General features: G+C 59.1%; 1 protein-coding gene across 4 annotated transcripts; it reads left to right on the top strand.

Annotated features, from left to right (window-relative positions):
- Positions 1–165: 165 nt before the first annotated feature.
- On the top strand, positions 166–15,224 carry RASGRP2 (RAS guanyl releasing protein 2). 4 transcript variants are annotated; one of them, XM_043581600.1, is made up of 17 exons: positions 166–257; positions 2,131–2,271; positions 2,931–3,033; positions 3,553–3,615; positions 3,965–4,096; positions 4,873–5,023; positions 5,210–5,383; positions 5,556–5,672; positions 7,005–7,286; positions 8,455–8,532; positions 8,730–8,852; positions 9,190–9,305; positions 12,499–12,640; positions 12,911–12,947; positions 13,311–13,487; positions 14,790–14,854; positions 15,001–15,224. In XM_043581600.1, exons 2-16 carry the CDS (start codon positions 2,199–2,201, stop codon positions 14,846–14,848), a joined length of 1,827 nt encoding a protein of 608 aa, XP_043437535.1. In that variant the 5' UTR covers positions 166–257; positions 2,131–2,198; the 3' UTR covers positions 14,849–14,854; positions 15,001–15,224. The 4 variants fall into 4 exon arrangements, with proteins under 4 accessions (XP_043437535.1, XP_043437533.1, XP_043437534.1 ...); XM_043581598.1 differs by lacking the exon at positions 166–257 and adding an exon at positions 1,803–1,906; XM_043581599.1 differs by lacking the exon at positions 166–257 and adding an exon at positions 2,423–2,466 and having other exon boundaries at positions 2,168–2,271.
- The last annotated feature ends 4,353 nt before the right edge of the window (positions 15,225–19,577 follow it).

The following is a 19,577-nucleotide window of genomic DNA, read 5'->3' as shown; positions in this document are numbered from 1 at the left end:
GCAGGGACGGCCGCGTGCGGGGCGAGAGGGAGCCCCCGGTGGGGGAGGCGCAGCCGGCGGTGCGGAGCCCCGCGCAGGGGCGGGAGGGGTGGGGAGGGGAGGGGGCGGCCGCGGCGCGGGGGCGGGGCGGCGGGAAGCGGGGCCGCGGCGCCGAGAGCGGGCGGGAGCTGCAGCCGCAGCGAGGCCGGCGGGCGGGAGCGCACGGAGGTGGCGCCGGCCCGGCCGGGTGCGGGCTCCGTGCCGCGCGGGTCCCAAGAGTGAGTGAGCGACAGCGGGCGAGGCGCCAGGCAGAGGAGGGCCTGGCCCCCAAGGCCCCCCCCCCCCCCGGGGTGGCGCAGGCGGGCCGGGGGCAGCGGGTGGATTGGTGGGAGCTGAGTCTGCGGCCCGGGTCCGGGGTAGGTGGGAGAGAGCTGAAACGCCCTGGACGACCCGCGGGAGGGGGTGGCATCCGCGGCGCCTCCGGCCCTTCCCAGCCACGTCTCAGCGGGACCTTCTCTCGCGGACCCCCCATTTGACAGATGAGAAAATTGAGGCTCCGAGAGGCCAAGTGACTCTCAAGGTCACACAGCGAGGAGGCGACAGAGCTAGACGGGGCTGGCTCTGGGTGGCTCCTAGGAAAAGTCAGCCAGAGAACTCAGTGGAGGAGCCCCCTCCAGCCCCGGCGAGTTTGTGCAGGGGAGGGGGACGGGGTACCTTTACCGGGGGGGTGGGGGGGGACCAGGCTCTGCCAGCGTCCGGGGATGAGGGGTGTCAGGGCGCTGCGGCCGCAGAGCTGGTTTCTGGATTGCGGAGGAAATGGGGGCGTGTGTGCACGCCCATGGGGGTGTGTGCATATGTGGGATTGTACATGCGTGTAGGTGCACTGTCTTGTGTGTGTGTGTGTGTGTGTGTGCGCACGTGTGCGATTTCAGAGCCTCCGTGGTCGCGGGACTCCAGGCTGGCCTGGCTCGAGCGAGCTGCAAGTCCAGAACTGGCCCCATCAACGGGTTTGCATTCTGGGCTAGAAAGCTGGGTATGTGTGCCCGAGGGATCCTTCCTGCAGGTGTGCACGGGGTGTGAGTGCCATTGTGTGTATGAGACAGAGGCTGGGAGGCAAGTGCCTGAGGCCCAAGTGTGTGTGTATGGGGGGGAGGGGTCTTTCACCCCAATGTGGGCCTCTGGCCTCAGGTATAGAATGAGCGTGTGTCCCTGCATGGGTGTGTATCACCCCGCGTGTGACTGGAGTTGCTGGTGGAGACGTACCGGCATTCTCCACCCCTCAGGACGCTGGCGCCCCCTTCTGGGCGCCCTGCTCTGTGTGTTCGAATGTGGCCTGCCTGTGAGTGAGGTCACAGTTCGACTGTGTAGTATGGGGCCTGGGTCCGGAGCTCGAGCTGGGGAGGAAGATGGTCTGCGGAAGGGCTGAACCCGGACCCCTGGGGCCTTCACGGAGGAGGTGGCTTGGGAGCGCGTGGTTCCCAGGCTCAGGCTTCCCGCTGACGCCTCCGGGGGCGGCAGCGGGCTCCCCCCACCCCCACCCCGCCCCAGGAATGTTCTGCACTCTAGCTCGCCTCCCCAAGGGCAGGCCCCTGGGGGTTGCCACAGCCCCGCCTCCCCTCCCGGGAGCCCGGGAGGGGGCGATGCGGGCAGGACGCCTGGGTTCCTCCCTCCCTCCCATCCCAGGGAGAAATTCCTCCGAGGTCCCCTCAGGCTCTGGGTTCCCAAAATAACCCTGCGGGGGAAGGGAGGCTTGTGGAGGGAGGGAAGCGGGAGGGGCGTAGAGCCGAGCTGCGGGGTGCTGCAGGTGCCTCCGGGGAGAGGACGCGAGAAGAGGGCCTACGAGGGGTTGGGGCACAAACCAGTTCCCGGAGTGTCCTGGTTCGTCCCCATCCCCGGGGAGCCCCTCGGCCTTCCCGCGACTCCAAGGGTGAGCCGGAAGCCTCGCGGCCGGTCGGTTTCCCAACTGGTGGGTTGCACCATCCCGGGCCAGACCGTTTAACCCCGGGAGTGGCCGCGGCGCACGACTCCGCCCCTGCCCAGCAGGGGGCGTGCCCGCCCCGCCCCGTTCCTGCCCGCCCCGCGACTCGCAACCCACCCCCCCACCCCCCGCCGGCGCCTCCGCAGACTCCCTCTCTGCCTCTCCCGGGACAGGGGTCCGGTCGGAGCCCCTTGGGAGGCTTCGGAGTGCAGCTTGGCCCAGCCTCCCCGCGCCGGCGGCCATGGCGGGCACCCTAGACCTGGACAAGGGCTGCACGGTGGAGGAGCTGCTCCGCGGCTGCATCGAAGCCTTCGGTGAGTGGCACGGGAGGGCACGCCCAGCCTGAGCCCAGCTCCGAGCCTGAAACGGGGTCCCTGCCTCCCCGGGCAGACCCCTGGCCTGGACCCACCCAGTTCCGCATCCTGCCACCTTTTTAACGAAAGCCTTCTCTTCATTGCTCGGTAGAGAGATCCACACGCTTCGGAAAGATAAAATGTTTCCCTTCCCTGGTATGCCGGCATTGAAGGGAGGGACGGGGTCCCCAGACTCTGGAACATGCGGAGCGTTATCTGTCTCCCCGGAGGATCCGGAGGAACTGTCTATCTCTGGCCTGGGAGCCGTTTCCGGCTGGTGGGGGGCGGCTTATCTGGTGAGGGGGTGCCCTTTCCCCCAAGCACTCAGGAAATGGCCTCTGGATTCTTGACCCCGGGGAACCCAGGCTTCTTCCGCCCCAGCTGGCTCCCCTCGGGACGATGGGCCCGGATCAGACGCTTCCCTCCTCCGGTTCCTCAGATCCTGCCTTATCCCTCGCCCACCCTACCTTTTCTTTCTAATCTGCCTACAGGATTCACAGTCCTGGCAAAGCAGGTGATGGGCGGGGGGCCACATATCCGGCGGGCTGTGGGGTAGGCTTTAGGGACCACAGCTACGGGACGAAGGGTCACCCCGCTTCTCTCTGACCCCTCGGAGTTAGATGACTCCGGGAAGGTGCGAGACCCGCAGCTGGTGCGCATGTTCCTCATGATGCACCCTTGGTACATCCCTTCTTCGCAGCTGGCGGCAAAACTGCTCCACATATATCCTTCGCGGGCCTCGCCGTGGGCCCTGCAGTCCTGCTTGGGGGAGCCAGGCCGCCCAGCCCAGGCCAAGAATGGGCTCCGCTCCTAGAGCATGGGCCCCTTATAAGCCCTAGAATCCAGGCTTGGCGCAACCTTGCTCCAGGGCCGAGGCTCCGCCCCTTCCCGCCTCTCGAGTCAGGCCCCGCCCCCGCCCCTCCTCAACCTGGGCTCTCTACAGCCTAGGACCTGTCCCTACTCCCAGCCCAAGTCCCTCCTCCGGCCTCCTTCCCGGAACCCAGGTCATGCGTTCAGCCACCCCTTAGAACCTAGCCCCGTTCCTAGCTGTGCACCCTCCCCAAACTCGCCCCTCACCCCCTCTTCAGCCCCTTTCCTACAGGCCCCACCCCAGGTCCCGCCCTCAGCATCTCTCCTAGGACCAGGCCCCTCCCACAGTCTCCCTCCAGAAGCCGGGACCCATCTCCTGCCTCCCTTTCTAGAATTAGTCTCCATCCTCGGTTTTCCTTAACTCTCCTTCACCTACCAACAATCCCGGAAGGACAACTCCAATTCGCTGCAGGTGAAAACATGCCACCTGGTCAGGTGAGCCTTCCTTTTGCGACGCTGTCCCCTCTTCTCGCTCCCTTCTCTCAGGCTTCAGACTGGCCTGAAGGAGTGGAAAGAACACGTTCTGGGAGTTGGTCATGTGGGTTTGAACCCGGGCTCTGTCCATGGTGGGCCGGCTGTCACAGGCTTGCCTCTTTCCTGGTCTGGGCCTGGGTTTTCTGATCTGCCCCGTGGGGGTGGGGAAGGAATGAACGGGGCGGAGGGGGGGGGGGTGTGGGTGGGGGAGGGAGCCACAGTGTAGGGCTCTTCCCCCCTCTTTGGGGAACTACAATCCCAGGGGGCGGTGGGGGGAGGGCTGCCTTGGGTGACTCAGAACTTCCGCCAGGTACTGGATCTCGGCATTCCCAGCAGAGTTTGACTTGAACCCTGAGCTCGCTGAGCAGATCAAGGAGCTGAAGGCTCTGTTAGACCAAGAAGGGAACCGGCGGCACAGCAGCCTCATTGACATCGAGAGTGTGTGCGTGGGGCGAGCTTGAGGGCTGGGGAGGGCGCTCGGCGTCCTACAGCATCTGTACTTAACAAATGTTTGTTGAATTGAATGAGTGAGGGTCATGTTACTCTCTTGCTGGAAAACCTATGGCCCCCTGTCGCCTTCACAATGTCTCGGCTGGGGATCAAAGCCTTTGGTGGTGTCCAGGCGGCTTGGCATTCCTGCATCATCTTCCACAGCCCACTCCCACCCCGTGCACGCCATGCGACCGCTGTACGGGTCCACTCGTCATTCCCTGCCCTGCATCCTTTGCGCCATGACTGTTCTGCTCATACGGGCCCCCTTTGCCTGCCTCCCTGTGTTGTCAAGACTCAGCTCAGGTGTGGACCGTGTCCGGGCGCTGAGGGCTCGGAGGCCTTCCGGGGCAGAATTTGCCATTCCCTCCCGTGGCCTGCACTTTGTGCCGACCCCTCTGTGCAAAGACCTGTAGACGCGCCGCGCAGTTTGGTGATTGTCTGTTTCTGTGTCTGTCTCCCTCAGTAGACTGTGAGCTCTCCAAGGGAAGGAACTGTGTCTTGCTCCTCTCTGTACCCCCAGTTGCCCGGCACAGTGCCTGAGTGCATGACGAGGGGGGAGTTTGCAGGAGTTGCTGGGACCGGGGACATCAGTGGCCAGCACGGTGCCACAGACTGTGTGGGTCCTCAGTCGGCCTGAGTGGTGCCTGCGCACGAGCGTGGGGCCACAAGGGATGGGGCATCTCCAGCAAAAGGGCTCACTGCCCCCGCCCCCCTCCCCCCCCCCAGCCCCACCTACAAGTGGAAGCGGCAGGTGACCCAGCGGAACCCCGTAGGACAGAAAAAGCGAAAGATGTCCCTGTTGTTCGACCACCTGGAGCCCATGGAGCTGGCGGAGCATCTCACCTACTTGGAGTATCGCTCCTTCTGCAAGATCCTGGTGCGGCCCCGGAGGGCATGCGGTCAGGGGTAGAGTTTGGGTTGGGGAGGAGTCCCAGGAGGAACGGGGGTCCCTGGGGTCGGCAGGGTCACAGGGTGGGTTGGGGGTTTCAATAGCTGGAGGGGGAGGCGTGGTCATCTGTGAGGGGAGGGGCCCGAAGGGGCTGAGGCCACTCCCACCCCCCAGTTCCAGGACTATCACAGTTTTGTGACTCACGGCTGCACCGTGGACAACCCCGTCCTGGAGCGATTCATCTCCCTCTTCAACAGTGTGTCGCAGTGGGTGCAACTCATGATCCTCAGCAAGCCCACAGCCCCTCAGCGGGCCCTGGTCATCACACACTTCGTCCACGTGGCAGAGGTGCCCGTCGCTCCCCCCCCCCCCCCCCCCCGCCCCCCGCCAGCCTCCCAGGTGCCCATCGGCGGAGTCCTTCCTTTCCATCAACCCACTGCCTCCTCGCCAGAAAAGCTGGGCCAAGTTCTGGGCCTCTTCAGTGACTGACTGCCTACGCCCCTCCTCCTTTGCCCCCCAGAAGCTCCTGCAGCTGCAGAACTTCAACACGCTAATGGCAGTGGTCGGAGGCCTGAGCCACAGTTCCATCTCGCGCCTCAAGGAGACCCACAGTCATGTTAGCCCTGAGACGGTCAAGGTGCCTGGGACTGGGGTGGGTGGGTCAGGGGAACAGCCTGGTCGAGCCCCGGGCTAGCCCTTTCCCAGGTCTGGCCTCACTGACAACTAGTAGCGTCGCGGGCGGGGCACTCCTGTCCCCATTTGACAGATGCAGAAACTGAGGCTTGGAGGGGTTCCATGCTTTTCGCAGGTTACACGACCCGAGTGGCAGAGAGGGGGCTTACCGGTCTGCCTGACCCCAAAGCTTGTGTTTTTTTTCCTCTCCTTTTCTTTCTTTCTTTCTCTCTCTCTCTCTCTTTCCCTTTCTTTCTTTTTTAAGTTATTTATTTATTTATTTTGAGAGAGCAAGTGTGAGCGGGGGAGGGGGCAGAGGGATCGGGAGAGAATCCCAAGCAGGCTCCGCGCTGTGACTGCGGTGCCCGATGTGGGGCTCGATCCCCTGAACCGTGAGATCACGACCTGAGCTGAAACCCGAGAGTCGGACGCTAAGCACCTGAGCCCCCCAGGCGCCCCCCCCTTTTCTTTATTTACTTTAACATATGGGGTGACGTACATAGAGCGAAATATATAAAGCGTATGTATGTAGAGGTTAAAGAAAAATTAGAAAGAAAATGCCTGTGTAACTTAGCACCCAGGTCAAGAAATCGAAGCTGCCAGCACCTTAGACCGTAACTCCCCACCCCCCCCGCCCCCCCCCGCCCAATCAGAGGTAACCAACGTCATGACTTTTGTAATGACGGCCCTGCTTTTCTTTACAGCTTTACCTTGCCACGTTGTATGAATCTCAAAATAACGTGGGAGTTTAGTTGCCTGTTTCTGAATTTCCTATGAATGGGATCATGTTGTGTGTTATTTTATGTCTTGCTTCTTTCCTCCTAACGTTCTGTTACTCATTCGTTCCCATTGCCGTATGATATTTTATTGTAAGTCTACTGCAAGTTAGGTGTCTACTGTTGAACATTTGGGGGTCTTCCCGGTGTGGGCGGTTACAAAGGACACAGCTGAGGACATTTCTTCCGGATCTTTGTCCTGTTCTGTCTGCCGCCCCGAGCCTCAGTTTCTTCTGTTAAATGTTAGGGATAGTCTGTGCCCAGGGCTGGCGTGGAGGTGGGGTGTCTGGCAGTGGGCGTTCCTTTGGACTCCTGACCTATAAACTCTGACCCCCAGGGGCTAAGGGAGACAGTGCTGGGGGGCAGTGAGGGAGGGTTTTTGAACCTTTCACCCGTCTCTGACTCCTCATCCTCTCCCACATTTCCAGGGCTCGGCGGGGAAGGCGTAGTTGAGCCAGTGATGTGCGTAACGTGTGTGTGATTCTTTGCTTTTTGCCCCCACCCACCGCGCCCCGCCCCAGCTCTGGGAAGGTCTCACGGAACTGGTGACAGCCACAGGGAACTATGGCAACTACAGACGCCGGCTGGCAGCCTGCGTGGGCTTCCGCTTTCCCATCCTGGGCGTGCACCTCAAGGACCTGGTGGCCCTGCAGCTGGCACTGCCTGACTGGCTGGACCCCGCCCGGACCCGACTTAATGGGGCCAAGATGAAACAGCTCTTCAGCATCCTGGAGGAGCTGGCCATGGTGACCAGCCTTCGGCCACCAGTGCAGGCCAACCCAGATCTGCTGAGTCTACTCACGGTGAGGGGGCTTGGGAACAGGGACGCTGGGGGCGGGGGGGGGGGGCTGGGCACCAGCGTGGACAGCCACCTCTGGTCTCGGGTTCACGCCAGGCTGCGGGCTTGGCCTGGTGTGCTAGGTTCTGATCAAGGAACTGAGATCCAGCCCTGGGGTCCAGGGTCTGGAGTGGACACCGAGACGAGTTCCAGCCTCTGAAAGGGGCTGTGGACTCAGGTCTGATTTCGAGGCTGGCATGTGGACTTTCTGCGCCGGGCTTGAAGCTAGGCCTGGGTCCTGGGTTGGGTTCCCGGCAGTGGGTTGTGTTCAAGGCTTGGGGCTCAGCTCTGGCGTCTGGGGTCAGGGGTGGTTTCTAAACATGGCCTTGAGCTCTTAGGAAAGGTCTGGGCTTGGCCTTGCACTCGGTGTGGGGGTCGAAGATGGGAGTTAGGTTCTAGTCGAGATCTAGACTAGGTTCTAGACACTGAGCCGAGGCTGGAGTTTTGGGTTTAAAAAAAATTTTTTTTTAACGTTTATTTATTTATTTATTTATTTATTTATTTATTTAAAATATTAAAAAAAAATTTTTTTTAAACATTTATTTATTTTTGAGACAGAGAGAGACAGAGCATGAACGGGAGAGGGTCAGAGAGAGAGGGAGACACAGAATCTGAAACAGGCTCCAGGCTCCGAGCAGTCAGCACAGAGCCCGATGCAGGGCTCGAACTCACGGACTGTGAGATCATGACCCGAGCCGAAGTCAGACACTTAACCGACTGAGCCACCCAGGCGCCCCTGGAGTTTTGGGTTTAGAGTGAATCCTTAACGGTTTCTAGCCTCTGGGCTGGGATCAGGATGGAAATCTGGGCTGGATTCTTGATGTGAGGTTGGGTTCTAGGTCGGGGCTTAATTTCAGAGCTCTTGGTTGTGTTCTGACCTGGATTCTTGGCTGGATTCTTGGAGGCGCGTTGTGCCCAAGATTTGGGGCCAAGCTGCGGGGTCTGCTCTGTGCGCTAGGCTGGTGTGTGGTCACTGGGGTGTGTTCTAAGGTGGCCTTTGTCCCGAGTCTAGCTTCTGGGCTGGGTTCCAGGCTGAGCCGTGGCCTCTAAGTGGACCAATGACCCTGGGCTCTGGACTGCGGGCTCCTGAGGGCAGCAGGGGCAGGGGGTGTGATCAGACCTGTGTGTCTTAGGTATCTCTGGATCAGTATCAGACGGAGGATGAACTCTACCAGCTGTCCCTGCAGCGGGAGCCGCGCTCGAAGTCCTCGGTGAGACAGGGAATCCCTGCCTCCCCACTCTCCCCCGACTCTGCCCTTCCTGAAAATCCCAGGACAGAGGCTACCTCACCTGTCCAGCTTGTTGGGCGGGCTCCCTTCTCCCCAGGGCTTTCCCTGCCTGCCCCCCCTCCCCTCGCCCCTGGACTCCCTCACCTCCGGCCTTCACTCAGGCCTGACCATCCCCACAGCCAACCAGCCCCACAAGCTGCACCCCACCTCCCCGGCCCCCGGTGCTGGATGAGTGGACCTCAGCCGCCAAACCCAGGCTGGATCAAGCACTTCTAGTGGAACACATCGAGAAGATGGTGGAGGTGAGACTCTGTGGCAGCCAGCCCTGCAACCTGAGGGGTCGGGGGACAGGTCCGGAGCGGTCCATCGAGAACGATTTTGCCTGGCCACCACCCTCGGAGCCACACTGGCGCCTCGTTCCAGGGCCAGGGCTCCGGCTCAGGCTCCAGCAGGCAAGGGGCGGAGCCAGTGGGTGGGGTTGGGGGGGGTACAGTAAAGGGAAAGAGAAAGGGGAGCTGCAGAGGCGCCCACGCCTGAGCACCCTTCATAACATGGACGGGGCCTGTGGACAGGACGGGACTGACGCCTGTTTCGTTCTCCTGTCCTCCTGTCCCCCGCGTGTCCCTCGGTGCACTTCAGTCTGTGTTCCGGAACTTTGACGTTGATGGGGACGGCCACATCTCACAGGAAGAGTTCCAGATCATCCGTGGGAACTTCCCTTACCTCAGCGCCTTTGGGGACCTCGACCAGAACCAGTGAGGAGGGCTGGGGGCTGGGGGAGAGGGAAGGCAGGCTCACTTCCCCCCCGGGGTTTCAGCTTCCTCCTGTGCAAGAGGAGGCCACTGAACCAGATGATCGCGGCCGAGGAAGCCACCAATGTGGGGAGGGGCTCGTACTGGAGGGGGAGGCTTCCAGCTGTGGCAGCACAGGGTTACCCCACTCATTCAGACAGATGGGGGGGCCCCACCTGAATCTCGCAAAGACTGTGGCCTGGGGACTGTTGCTACATACATGCCGCTTTATTTGTGGAGCTCACAGCTGGCAAAAAGTGTGGGCAAGTTCAACTCCTGGGTAGCCTGTTTTAATGAATAGAAAAGAAAGGCCTGTAATTAGCAGCACCCACTTGCTTATCAACAATTCACATACTGACAATTTGGACAAACAGCTGATTCTCTGAAGTAGGTTAAACATGCCCCCGGCAACCATGTTCATATCCCTGTTTTGCTGAGCAGACAAAAAACTCCAGTGGCAATTTACAGCCCCATCTCAGGTCGACTTATATTTTTAATGCTATTCATATTTCAAAAATCTGGGCTTTTTTTTTTTTTTTTCCATTTTGCGGAGCCCCATGGTAAAAAAGAAATCCAGGTAGTAAAACAGATTTGCAGTGAACAAAGCGTATGAGGTGAGACGCCAAAGTTACGTTCCTCCTCCCATCTTTTCCCATCAGAAGAGGCTATATTATTAGTAACATGTTTGCAATGCCACTGGCTTGGCAACAGTGTGTCCTTCCAGTCCTTTTTTTTTTTTCCCCCTCCCTGCATGTGCAAATTGCTACAGATTTTGTTTGTGCCTGTTCCATGGACAAATAGGATTGTGGTATAAATCTAGCTCTGCCCACGGGGCTGGTTACAGTTGCTTTGTTTCTGCTCCCAGAACTGAGACAGAATTCTAGGTTATGTCCCTGGGTTGGTGGGTGGATTTTTTCCAGGTCACACTTTTAGTGAGGGTGCCGCGCGCTCTTGGAGACCTTAGATACAGCTTCGCGCGGGGGTCTCAGCCTCGACTTCCCACCTCCTGCACACCCCAAGCCTTGTGCCCAGCCCATTTGGGCACCAAAATCCAGCACCTGGCTCACTGGGGAGACCAGCAACCCCCTCCTAGGGCAGCCTCAGCCTTGGTCCCAACTCCCTGCCTCAGCTTGATGCTCGCTCTCTGTTTCTGGAATGTGAGGATGCCCATTTCTTTCCCACAAACTCACCTATGCATTTAAAGCAAATTTTGGTATATTTTAACCGGGATCTAGTGTTTGTATTTGTAGCAGCAGGGTTTGCAGGGTTTTTTGTTGTTGTTGGTGGTGGTGGGTTTGTTTGTTTGTTTGTTTATTTATTTATTATCACTTTCTTGATGGAACTGCACATCTCGCTTTTTTGCTTTTGTTTTTGTCTTCCACGTAACCCTCTATCACGGACATCTTTCCACACCAGCTTCATGCAGAACGACCTCATTCTTTAGAATAGCTGTAGAGTGTCCCACTGTCATTATCCTGCTGATGGACATGTAGACTGTCCCCAGTTTTCCGCTGTTAATATACGCCATGCTGCTGTGAACATCTTTGTACCAATGCACCCAGGCCACTATTTCTGTAGGTGAAATTCCTAGAAGTGGGATAAATTGGATCAAAAGATATGCACATTCTAAATTAGGAGCGAGCCTGCCAAAGTGACCTCAGGCAAGGTTGTGCCAGCCTGCACCCCCATCAGCAGTGAGTGAGTGCCCATCTCCCAACTTCCTTGCCAACACTGGACGCTATAATAAGCTTTACAATTTTGTCAGTCTAATTGGCAAATGGTGTCTTGGTTAAATTTGAATCTCGTTAATATTAGCGGGGGTAGGATCTCTTTTCATATGTTTATTGGTCCCTTATATTCCTTCTGTTAATTGCTTGTTCATATTCTTTGTCCATTATTCCACTGGGTTTGTGGGTCTTTTTTTTCTCATTGATTTTCAGAATCTCTGTTAATGGATGTTAACTCTTTGCTGTCGAATGTGTTTGCAAATATTTTCTTCCAGTCTGTCGTTTATGTTGTCCGTTTCCATATAAAATTTTTAAAAAGTGTCGCGTGTTCAATATGTCCGTCTTTTCCTTTATGACTTCTTGGATTTGTGTTATGTCTAGAAAGGCCCTCATCTCCTTGAAATTCCAAAGGTATCCTCTTACACCTTTCCAGATACTTCCATGATTTTGGTTTTTACATCAGTGGTCTCAGTTCAGTGAGAATGTTAGTGTCCAGGCGCAGCGTGCGGTAAGAATCTAGGGTGATGTATATATTTTTTCTAAATGGCCAGCTGTCCCAATGCCCCACTGAATTGAAGGATCACCTGGACCACATCATGGAGCCCCAGATATAATAATAGTCAGGAGTTTCCAACAAGGATGAACACTGACAGAAATAGCTCCGCGTGGCCCAGGACCTACCAACTACACAGACACTGTTATAAATGCTTCATGTGCCCTCATTCAGTCCTCACACAAACCCACGAGGGGCAGGAATCATCACGGTCCCCGTTTATAGAAGAAGAAACTGAGGCACAGGGCGATTAATGAGCCCAAAGGTCACACAGCCAGGAAGTAGCCAAGCCAGAATTTGAACGGAGGTCTGTCTCCAGAGCACATGCTCCTTTCCTAAAATATGTTAATAGGTGAGAAAAGGGTTCTGTGGGAACCCCTGGGTTATGTGGGGAATCCTGATCGCAGGTGTCTTTCCAGCACTCACCCGCCTGAGAGTCAGACGCAGGCTTTTCCCAATCTTGCCTGGTCCCAGAGCTCAGCAGAAGTCTCTTGAATCTCAGGGCTCCCAACGGGTGTTCCAAAGAGCTCACTTTGGGAAACAAAGGCTGATAACCTCGTGGGAAATTCTAGTTAGTTTACATGCCAACGCTGTGAAGTGACCCCGGCAGGAGTTATGATCCTCCTTTCTCTGGGAAGGAAACCCAGGGGAAGTGACTTGCCCAAGACCACACAAGTAGTAGCGGCTGGTGCTTCTGCCTGGCTCCCGAGTCTAGGCCTCCCTTTCCGGCGCCAGGAAATCTAAAACCAGGAGTTGGGTGAGGATCTTTTCCTTGGTAGGGAAGTTCCCAGTGGGATGGGTTAGGCTGGCGGGTGGCTGGTCCCGGGGGGGTGGGCCCCGACCTGAGGCGCTCCCTCTCCCACCCCGCCCCCCGCAGGGATGGCTGCATCAGCAGGGAGGAAATGGTGTCCTACTTCCTGCGCTCCAGCTCGGTGCTGGGCGGCCGCATGGGCTTCGTGCACAACTTCCACGAGAGCAACTCCTTGCGCCCCGTTGCCTGCCGCCACTGCAAGGCCCTGGTGAGACCCCCACCAAGCCACACCCCTCCAAGCCCTGGCCCCTCCGCTCGCCCCGCCCACCCTCCGGCCCCGCCCCTGCTGGAGGCCTCGCAGCAGAGGCGAACCTTGTTAATTCCGCCTGCCTCTCTGGCCGTTCTGCGCCTGCGTTGGCCTGAGGGGGCTCTAAAGCCCCAGAGTGGGTCAGTCCCAGTCCCTGCCCTTGAGAAAGAAGAGGTGAAGTCATTACCTCTCAAGCCGTCTCCCCCAGCACAGCCCCCTCCTCTATTTCAGATCCTGGGCATCTACAAGCAGGGCCTCAAATGCCGAGGTGAGCAGGGCCGGAGGGCTGAATTTTGGGGGGAAGAGCTACTCTCTGGGCGGGGATTCTAATTTTGGCGGGGCAACCGAGGAGGAGTGAGGTACCCTGGAGCCAGAGGGGCGTGCTGATTATCTTGAAGGGGGTAGCCGTTAAGTGGGCTTTTATTTTGGTGAGACAGCTGCCCGGGCACCGAGGACTTGGCGGAGGGTGTGGATTGGCGAGCAGGATGAAGCACTTTGGAAGGAGAGTCTTATTTTGGTGGGGCAGCTGCTCAGGAGCACAGGAACCTGGGGAGAGGTGCAGGCCTGGGGAAGGGGCCAGAGAGCGTTCTGACCCAGGGCCCTGGCTGGGCTCCCCATCTGCCTCTCCCAGCCTGCGGTGTGAACTGCCACAAGCAATGTAGAGACCGTCTGTCCGTTGAGTGCCGGCGCCGGGCCCAGAGCGTGAGTCTGGAGGGGCCTGCGCCCTCGCCCTCGCCCACACACACCCATCACCGAGCCTTCAGCTTCTCCCTGCCCCGCCCAGGTAGGCGAGGCTCCCGGCCTCCAGGTAAGTGGGGGTCTCCTCCTGTGCTGTCCTGTGAGGGGAGGGAGGCAGGGCCATTGTGGCAAAGTATTAACCTATCCAGGAGGGAAAGCTTCCTGGAGTTTGTAATTCTGTGATGTTGGTGGGGTGATAATAAAGGATTGAAAAGGTAAGGGGGCCAGAAGGTGGCTCAGGAAACCTTGACCTTCTGCAGCTGAGAGAAACGAATAACACATAAAGAGTTAGAGTGAGGGCGCCTGGGTGGCTCAATGGGTTAGGCAGTTAAGCGTCTGACTTCCATTCAGGGCATGATCTCACCGTCTGTGAGTTCGAGCCCCGTGTCCGGCTCTGGGCGGACAGCTCGGAGCCTGGAGCCTGCTTCGGATTCTGTGTCTCCCTCTTTTTCTGCCCTGCTCATGCTCTGGGTCTCCCTCAAAAATAAATAAAATAAGATAAGATAAAATAAAATAATAAAATAAATAAATAAATAAATAAATAAATAAATAAATAAAATAAACATTAAAAAAAGAAAGAAAAAAGAGTAAAAGTGAAGGAGGCTTCAAGATTCCAGTCACAGGGGTGCCTGGCTGGCTCAGGCAGCAGAATATGTGCCTCTTGCTCAGGGTAGTGAGTTCAAGCCCCACGTTGGGCATAAAGCTTACTTTCAAAACAAACAAACAAAAATCCAGTCACACTCTCATTTTGTTAGGGGGATTGACGATGTACTGGAGAGAGAATCCTGTGAGCCATTTGCCTTTTTGCCTGTCCCTTTTTGTCTGCTCTGGAGGCCATTCTGAGAAATGTCCCTTGCCCTGGAAATCTTTGGCAGCTGTCTTGGGGGTCTCCTGTGGTTCTAGCGCAGTGTGCTTGAATGACAGTTCCCCAAATGATTTATTTTGCTGAGAACACTCTGAACCACCGTGTTAAACCGGGGTCGGAGGCAGTTGACCACAGCCATTTGAGTTGGCCTACGTCCTCAAAAATAGAGGCAGGCACCAGGCATCAGTCCTCAAAAATAGAAAAAGTGAAGCCATTTGCATGGAGCCTTCCGAAGTGCTGGGGTCTAAAATGTGAAACACACACAAAATTGACATTTGAAGCAAACTGCACTGACAACTACGTGGCTGTGAAAAAGCCGCAGTGGAATGAAAACTTAGAAGAGGCTCAAAAAACGGGAGGGCCGACTGGTCACTCAGTGAATTGATTTTTGGTGGGTGGGTCTGCTTCCGGGATGGGGTAAGGTGCCTGCTGTGAGTGGGGGAAGGGCTGCTGAAGGCACAGGGACCCAGGAGCTGTTCCCGCGACCCCCTGCCCACTTCCCTGCAGAGATCAGAGAGGAGGAGGTGCAGGCCGTGGAGGATGGCGTATTTGACATCCACTTGTAATTGATGGTGAGTCCTGGGCAGCCTGCGGGGCTGAGGGCTGGGGACACGGGGGGAGGGGAGGATCAAGGAAACAGGCGCTCTGTCCGCATGGCCCAGGCTGGGTGGACTCTTACTTTTTCCCTGACAACCTGTGTTGTTGTTTTCCTTCCCAGCTGTGACTGGATCAAACACTCAGGCCTGCCTTGGAGAAAAGACTTGGACCACAGCAGGAAGCCTGGGGTGCTGGGGCAGCAGGCTGGGGCTGGGGGGTGGGGTGGGGGGTGAGGGTGGCATGCAGCTGAGGGTTGGGCCGGGGCTGGTGTCCCTAAGGTTGTACAGATTCTTGTGAATATTTGTATTTTCCAGATGGAATAAAAAGGCCCATGTAATTAACCCAGCCCATCAGAGCCTAGAATCTTCACGGGGCGGGGGAGGTGGGGGGAGGTGGGTACCGTAAGGACAGGGGCTAGTTATCATCCAGAACTTTGTAGTCAGAGAATCTTGGGAGATCTGGAATCTCAAGTGTTGGAAATCTTAGGGGGAGTAGAATTGGGGGATAGAACTTTAGAACCTAGAAACCTTGAGACATAATAATCTTGGAGAGGGCCTAGAATCTCCAGGAATCCAGAATCTTGGCAGGGGCGGGCCAGGGTGGGGGGCGTGTCTCAGACTTGATGCTACGGCTTCTTTGCACCCAGAATTGCTGGGCCCGGTGGCCTGGGTCACCGTAGCCTTCAGCCCGTAGCCGAAATTCCGTTGCTTGACAGGTGGCCTCTCAGCCCCTGCTTGAATACTTCCGGCGGTGGGAATCTCACTGCAGTGGGGGAGAGAGGGCAGCCCTGAGTGCTGGCTGTGGGGCAGGGAGGGAGGTGGGGACCTGGGCAGCCTTGGCCCCAGTAGCCCCTGCTGGGCTGGCAGCCTCTTGACCCGGTGCTGCTGCCAGCCAGCCGGAGGGACGGTGACTTCCAGAGGAAATGCATATCGATCCCGCTCTCAGCCTCCTGTGGCCTCTCCCAACCCAGCTCTTCCCTCCTGAGTCTGCAGCACCGAGGTTTTGGGGGTCACCGCTACCTGAGGCTACTTCTAAGGCTGGTCTGGGTTCAGAGGGTGGGGTGGGGGGGGCCTCTGAAGGTTCTGAAGCTGGGCCAGGCTCCAGCAGCCCTGAGAGTGGGAGCTGTCTCCTCCAACATTGGAGCTCCAATGGGGAGCTGCCCCCCAACCTGGGGTGTGTCAAACAGCAGCTGTGGGTTATTCTGGGGGTGGCGCCTTGAGCACCGCCCCCCATTCCTACCTGCAAAGCAATGGCCTCAGCCCCTCCCTCGGGGTTCCCTGACCCCATGCTCCCCTCTCCCCTTGAGACCCCACTCCTGCCAGGCCACTCCTCACTGAGGTCACCTGCAGCTCTACCCTCTGTTGAGACCCCAGCCCTGTCCCCCATCGGGTCCCTCGCGCTACCCCTCCTTTCGTCCTCAGCCCCCTCCTGCCCTGCCCCCTCTGAAGGCTGTAATATCCGTTTCACGATTTGGGGGCTGAGTTGCTATAACAACAGACGGCGATTGTGTTGTGAAGAGCAGCTCGCTCCCGGTGCCGCCCGCCTCCCGCGCTGCCTCCGTCCCTGCAGCCTGGTCGGCTCCCCTCCCCGCAGCCCTCCGCCCCAGCCCGGCCTCTTCCCCGTGTGGTGTGTGCGTGTGTGTGTGCATATGTGCGCCCAGGTCTGCCCTGCCCGGGAGTGTGATGTGGGACTGTCTTTTCATGGTTGCGCGTGTGAATTTGGTGTACGAGCCTCACGTTGTGCGTGCGTGTGCATGTGTGTGTGTGCACAGACACACACGCCGTATTTGCTGCGTTTGCCCTCCGCCGTGTGTCCCCACGGGACTGTGTCTGGGAGAAGGGCCACATTGGGTCGGGTGCCTTTTGGGGGGCTGTCTTGAGGTGGGGCGTCCCAACTGTGTTGGGTAGCCTGAACCTTGGACCTTGGCGGGGAGACCTCCCTGTAGCTGGGGGGAGGGGCAGGGAGGTGCAGCGGCTGCCAGGTGACCTTTCCTGCCCTTGATGGGCAAAGGTGGCCCAGAGAGCTGGGGGTAGGGACAGGAGACAAATGCTCACTCTTACATCCCTCCCTGCCCCTGCCCTCCTCTTGTCCCTTCTTACACCCATGTGTATAAGGGTCTGAGAGAGTCTCTCTGAGTCACTGCACCTGTCCATCTGTCTGCCCATCCACGCCCCGGTGCCTGGCTGGACAAGTCTGTGTGTGTATGTGGGTGTGGGCGTGGGGGGTGGGGGCTGCAGGGAGAGAAGCAGTGGGGGATGGGTGGGGCAGTGGGCTGTGGGGTCAGAAAGGCGAATTCACATCTACAGGCCCTGACTCAGCAGTTCCCATTCTCTGGCTCCTCTAGTGGCCTTGGTGGGGCCAGCCTGAGGGTCTTTCCAAGGTCAGACTGGTCCTCCAGTCTGGGACGTGGCTCAGGGATCTCTTCCCGATCCCTAGGAAACACCCCCTGCAGTCCGGGTCTCCTCGTCCTCCACACAGTCTGGAGAGGAAGACCACTGGTGGGTGGGTGTCGTCGCTCATCTACTCAGTAAATGGCCACTCTGTGCAAAGTGCTTCCCGCGGGGAGAACGAGCCTGGAAGCAAGTCCTCTGTGTGCACCTGTTCCCCTGGGCGTGCACTTGCCTCCCGTGTGGAGGTACCTGTGTGCACAAGTTTGTATGTGTATGTTCTTGGGCAAACATGTGCTTCCTGTGGGTATCTTACCTGGGTGGGGCATTTCTGCAGCTGCCCCCGTGTGTCTCTTTGGGAATGCCTGTGTGCACGTGGATAGGTGTGCGTGGCTGTGAGTGTGCCTCTGGGTGCCCATGCACGCACTGGTGGTTGAATGTGTGTTCTTGTATGTTGTCTCTGGCGAAAGAAGCACCCACCTACCACTGGCTGTGCAAATCACAGACCCTGCAACAGAGATCAGGGTTTTGGGGTGAGGTGGCAGAATGGTCTGGTACACACACACACACACACAGCCTCATTCAGAAGCCCAGTGCCCAACTTTGTGGTACACGCACCAGGTGCCGGGTCCACCTTTGATTGGCTGAGTGAATGAAGCGGTGTCCCCTTCCTCCCACACTCCTACACACGCACAGTGATGCGGACACCCTCACAGGGAAGGCCTCGACCCAGCGCCCGCGCTCGCTCTGAAGCTCCTGGTTGGGGGGGGGGGGGGTGGGTAAGAACAGAGAACTGGGCTGCTGCCAGCCTTCCTTCGGTGATCCAGGCAAAGTGCGGCCTCACCCCTGCCCCCAACCTGCTCCTTCCCCAGTGCAGAGTTCCTGGCGGGACTGGGGACCAGGCTGCAAACTCGGATTCCCATCAGGCAGGGCTGGGAAACCCCAAGCCCTTAGGTCTACCCCGCCTCCATCTCTGCCTTTCCCTCCCCCACTGCCTGCTTCCTCCTCCCCGCAAAGACCCTCACGCCTCAGCTCTAGGGGAAGCCAGGGCGCCCTCGGGCGGTGGGAAGCGGAGGCCATACGAAGGGCTGGAAAAAGCCCCTAGCGGCTTCGGGCAGGCCCCCTTCCCTAGGCTCCCGGCAGCCGGGGCCCGCCCCTGGGCGTAGCCAGTAGAGGGCGTTGCGGCCCGGGCCCCTCACTGGTCCTGCTTTCTCGGGGCCCCCCAGTCGGGGCCCGCAAGTCTCTCTTGGGCACGTCCCAGTCCTGGGCGCTGCTACATCGACCAGCCGGCCGAGGGGTGCGGGACCCGAGGGCCCGACCCAATAGGACAGAGGCTAGGGCGCCTGGATTTCAGGAAAAGACACTGGGGCTGGGTTGGGGGTCTGCCTGGTTGGGAGCCTGGGCGCCAAGGCTAAGCACCGGGAGAGGCGGGGAAGGGCTCGGACGCCCTGAGGCCGGGACGCCTGGGTCCCTGGCAGGGAAGGGAGGTGGGCCTGTGGAGCAGAGGGACTGGCGGCCTCCGCGCCTTCGCATTGGCTGCGCCGCTCGTCCGTTAGCGCAGCGTGGTCCAATGCGCGTGTCTGGGGGGCGGGCCCTGGTGCTGATGCTGCCGTCAGTCGGTGTTGCAGGGATGCGGCGGCGGGAGCAGCCGCCCTGACTCGCAGAGCATCCTCCACAGAGCGGCACCGCGGCGGGGCGGGCGGGCGGACGAGCCGGCGGGCGGGGACGCGGCGGGGAGCGAGAGAGGCGCGAGGCGACCGACACCGCCGGCCCCGGCTCTGCCACCCGCTGGAGACGGGGCGGCCCTGGGGCTCTGATCCCCACCCTCCAGCTCTTGGCGCCCCCAGAACCAGGTAGGGGGGGGGGCTGCGGCGGAGACGGGCGGGGGGCGGGAGCCGATCGGGGGAGGGGAGCGACCGGAGGGGCGGGGGAGGCAGGAAGGATGGATTGGGGGGCGGGGGCGCTGCCGTGCTGAGAGGGCTGGCTGGGTGACAGCGAGGAGGCTAAGTGGTTTGGGGGGGGGGTTGGGGGTCGGAGGCTCCCTGTGGAAGGGGCACTGGCCCTGAGCTGGGGTGAATGGAGAGGGGTGAGAGGGAGGGTCGTTGGGGGAAGGGATGGGGCGAGAAGGAGGGGCATCCGGAGGGCTGAGAGGGAGGCTCTGAAGGGGGGTCCCCAGTCTGTGCTAGCCCCAAGGGCTGGTAGCAGTGTTCCTCCAGAGGGGCTGGGGAGCTGTTGTGCTCTGAAGGGTCCGCAGGGGCGAAACCAGCGAGGAACTGGGCTTGGTGGGAGAAGGAGAGGGCGCTGGAGAGGG

Source organism: Prionailurus bengalensis, chromosome D1 (genome assembly GCF_016509475.1).
Source record: "Prionailurus bengalensis isolate Pbe53 chromosome D1, Fcat_Pben_1.1_paternal_pri, whole genome shotgun sequence".
In the NCBI taxonomy this organism is placed as follows: Eukaryota; Metazoa; Chordata; class Mammalia; order Carnivora; family Felidae; genus Prionailurus; species Prionailurus bengalensis.
Note: the sequence above shows the minus strand (reverse complement) of the source record. Positions and strands in the feature narration are given on the sequence as shown.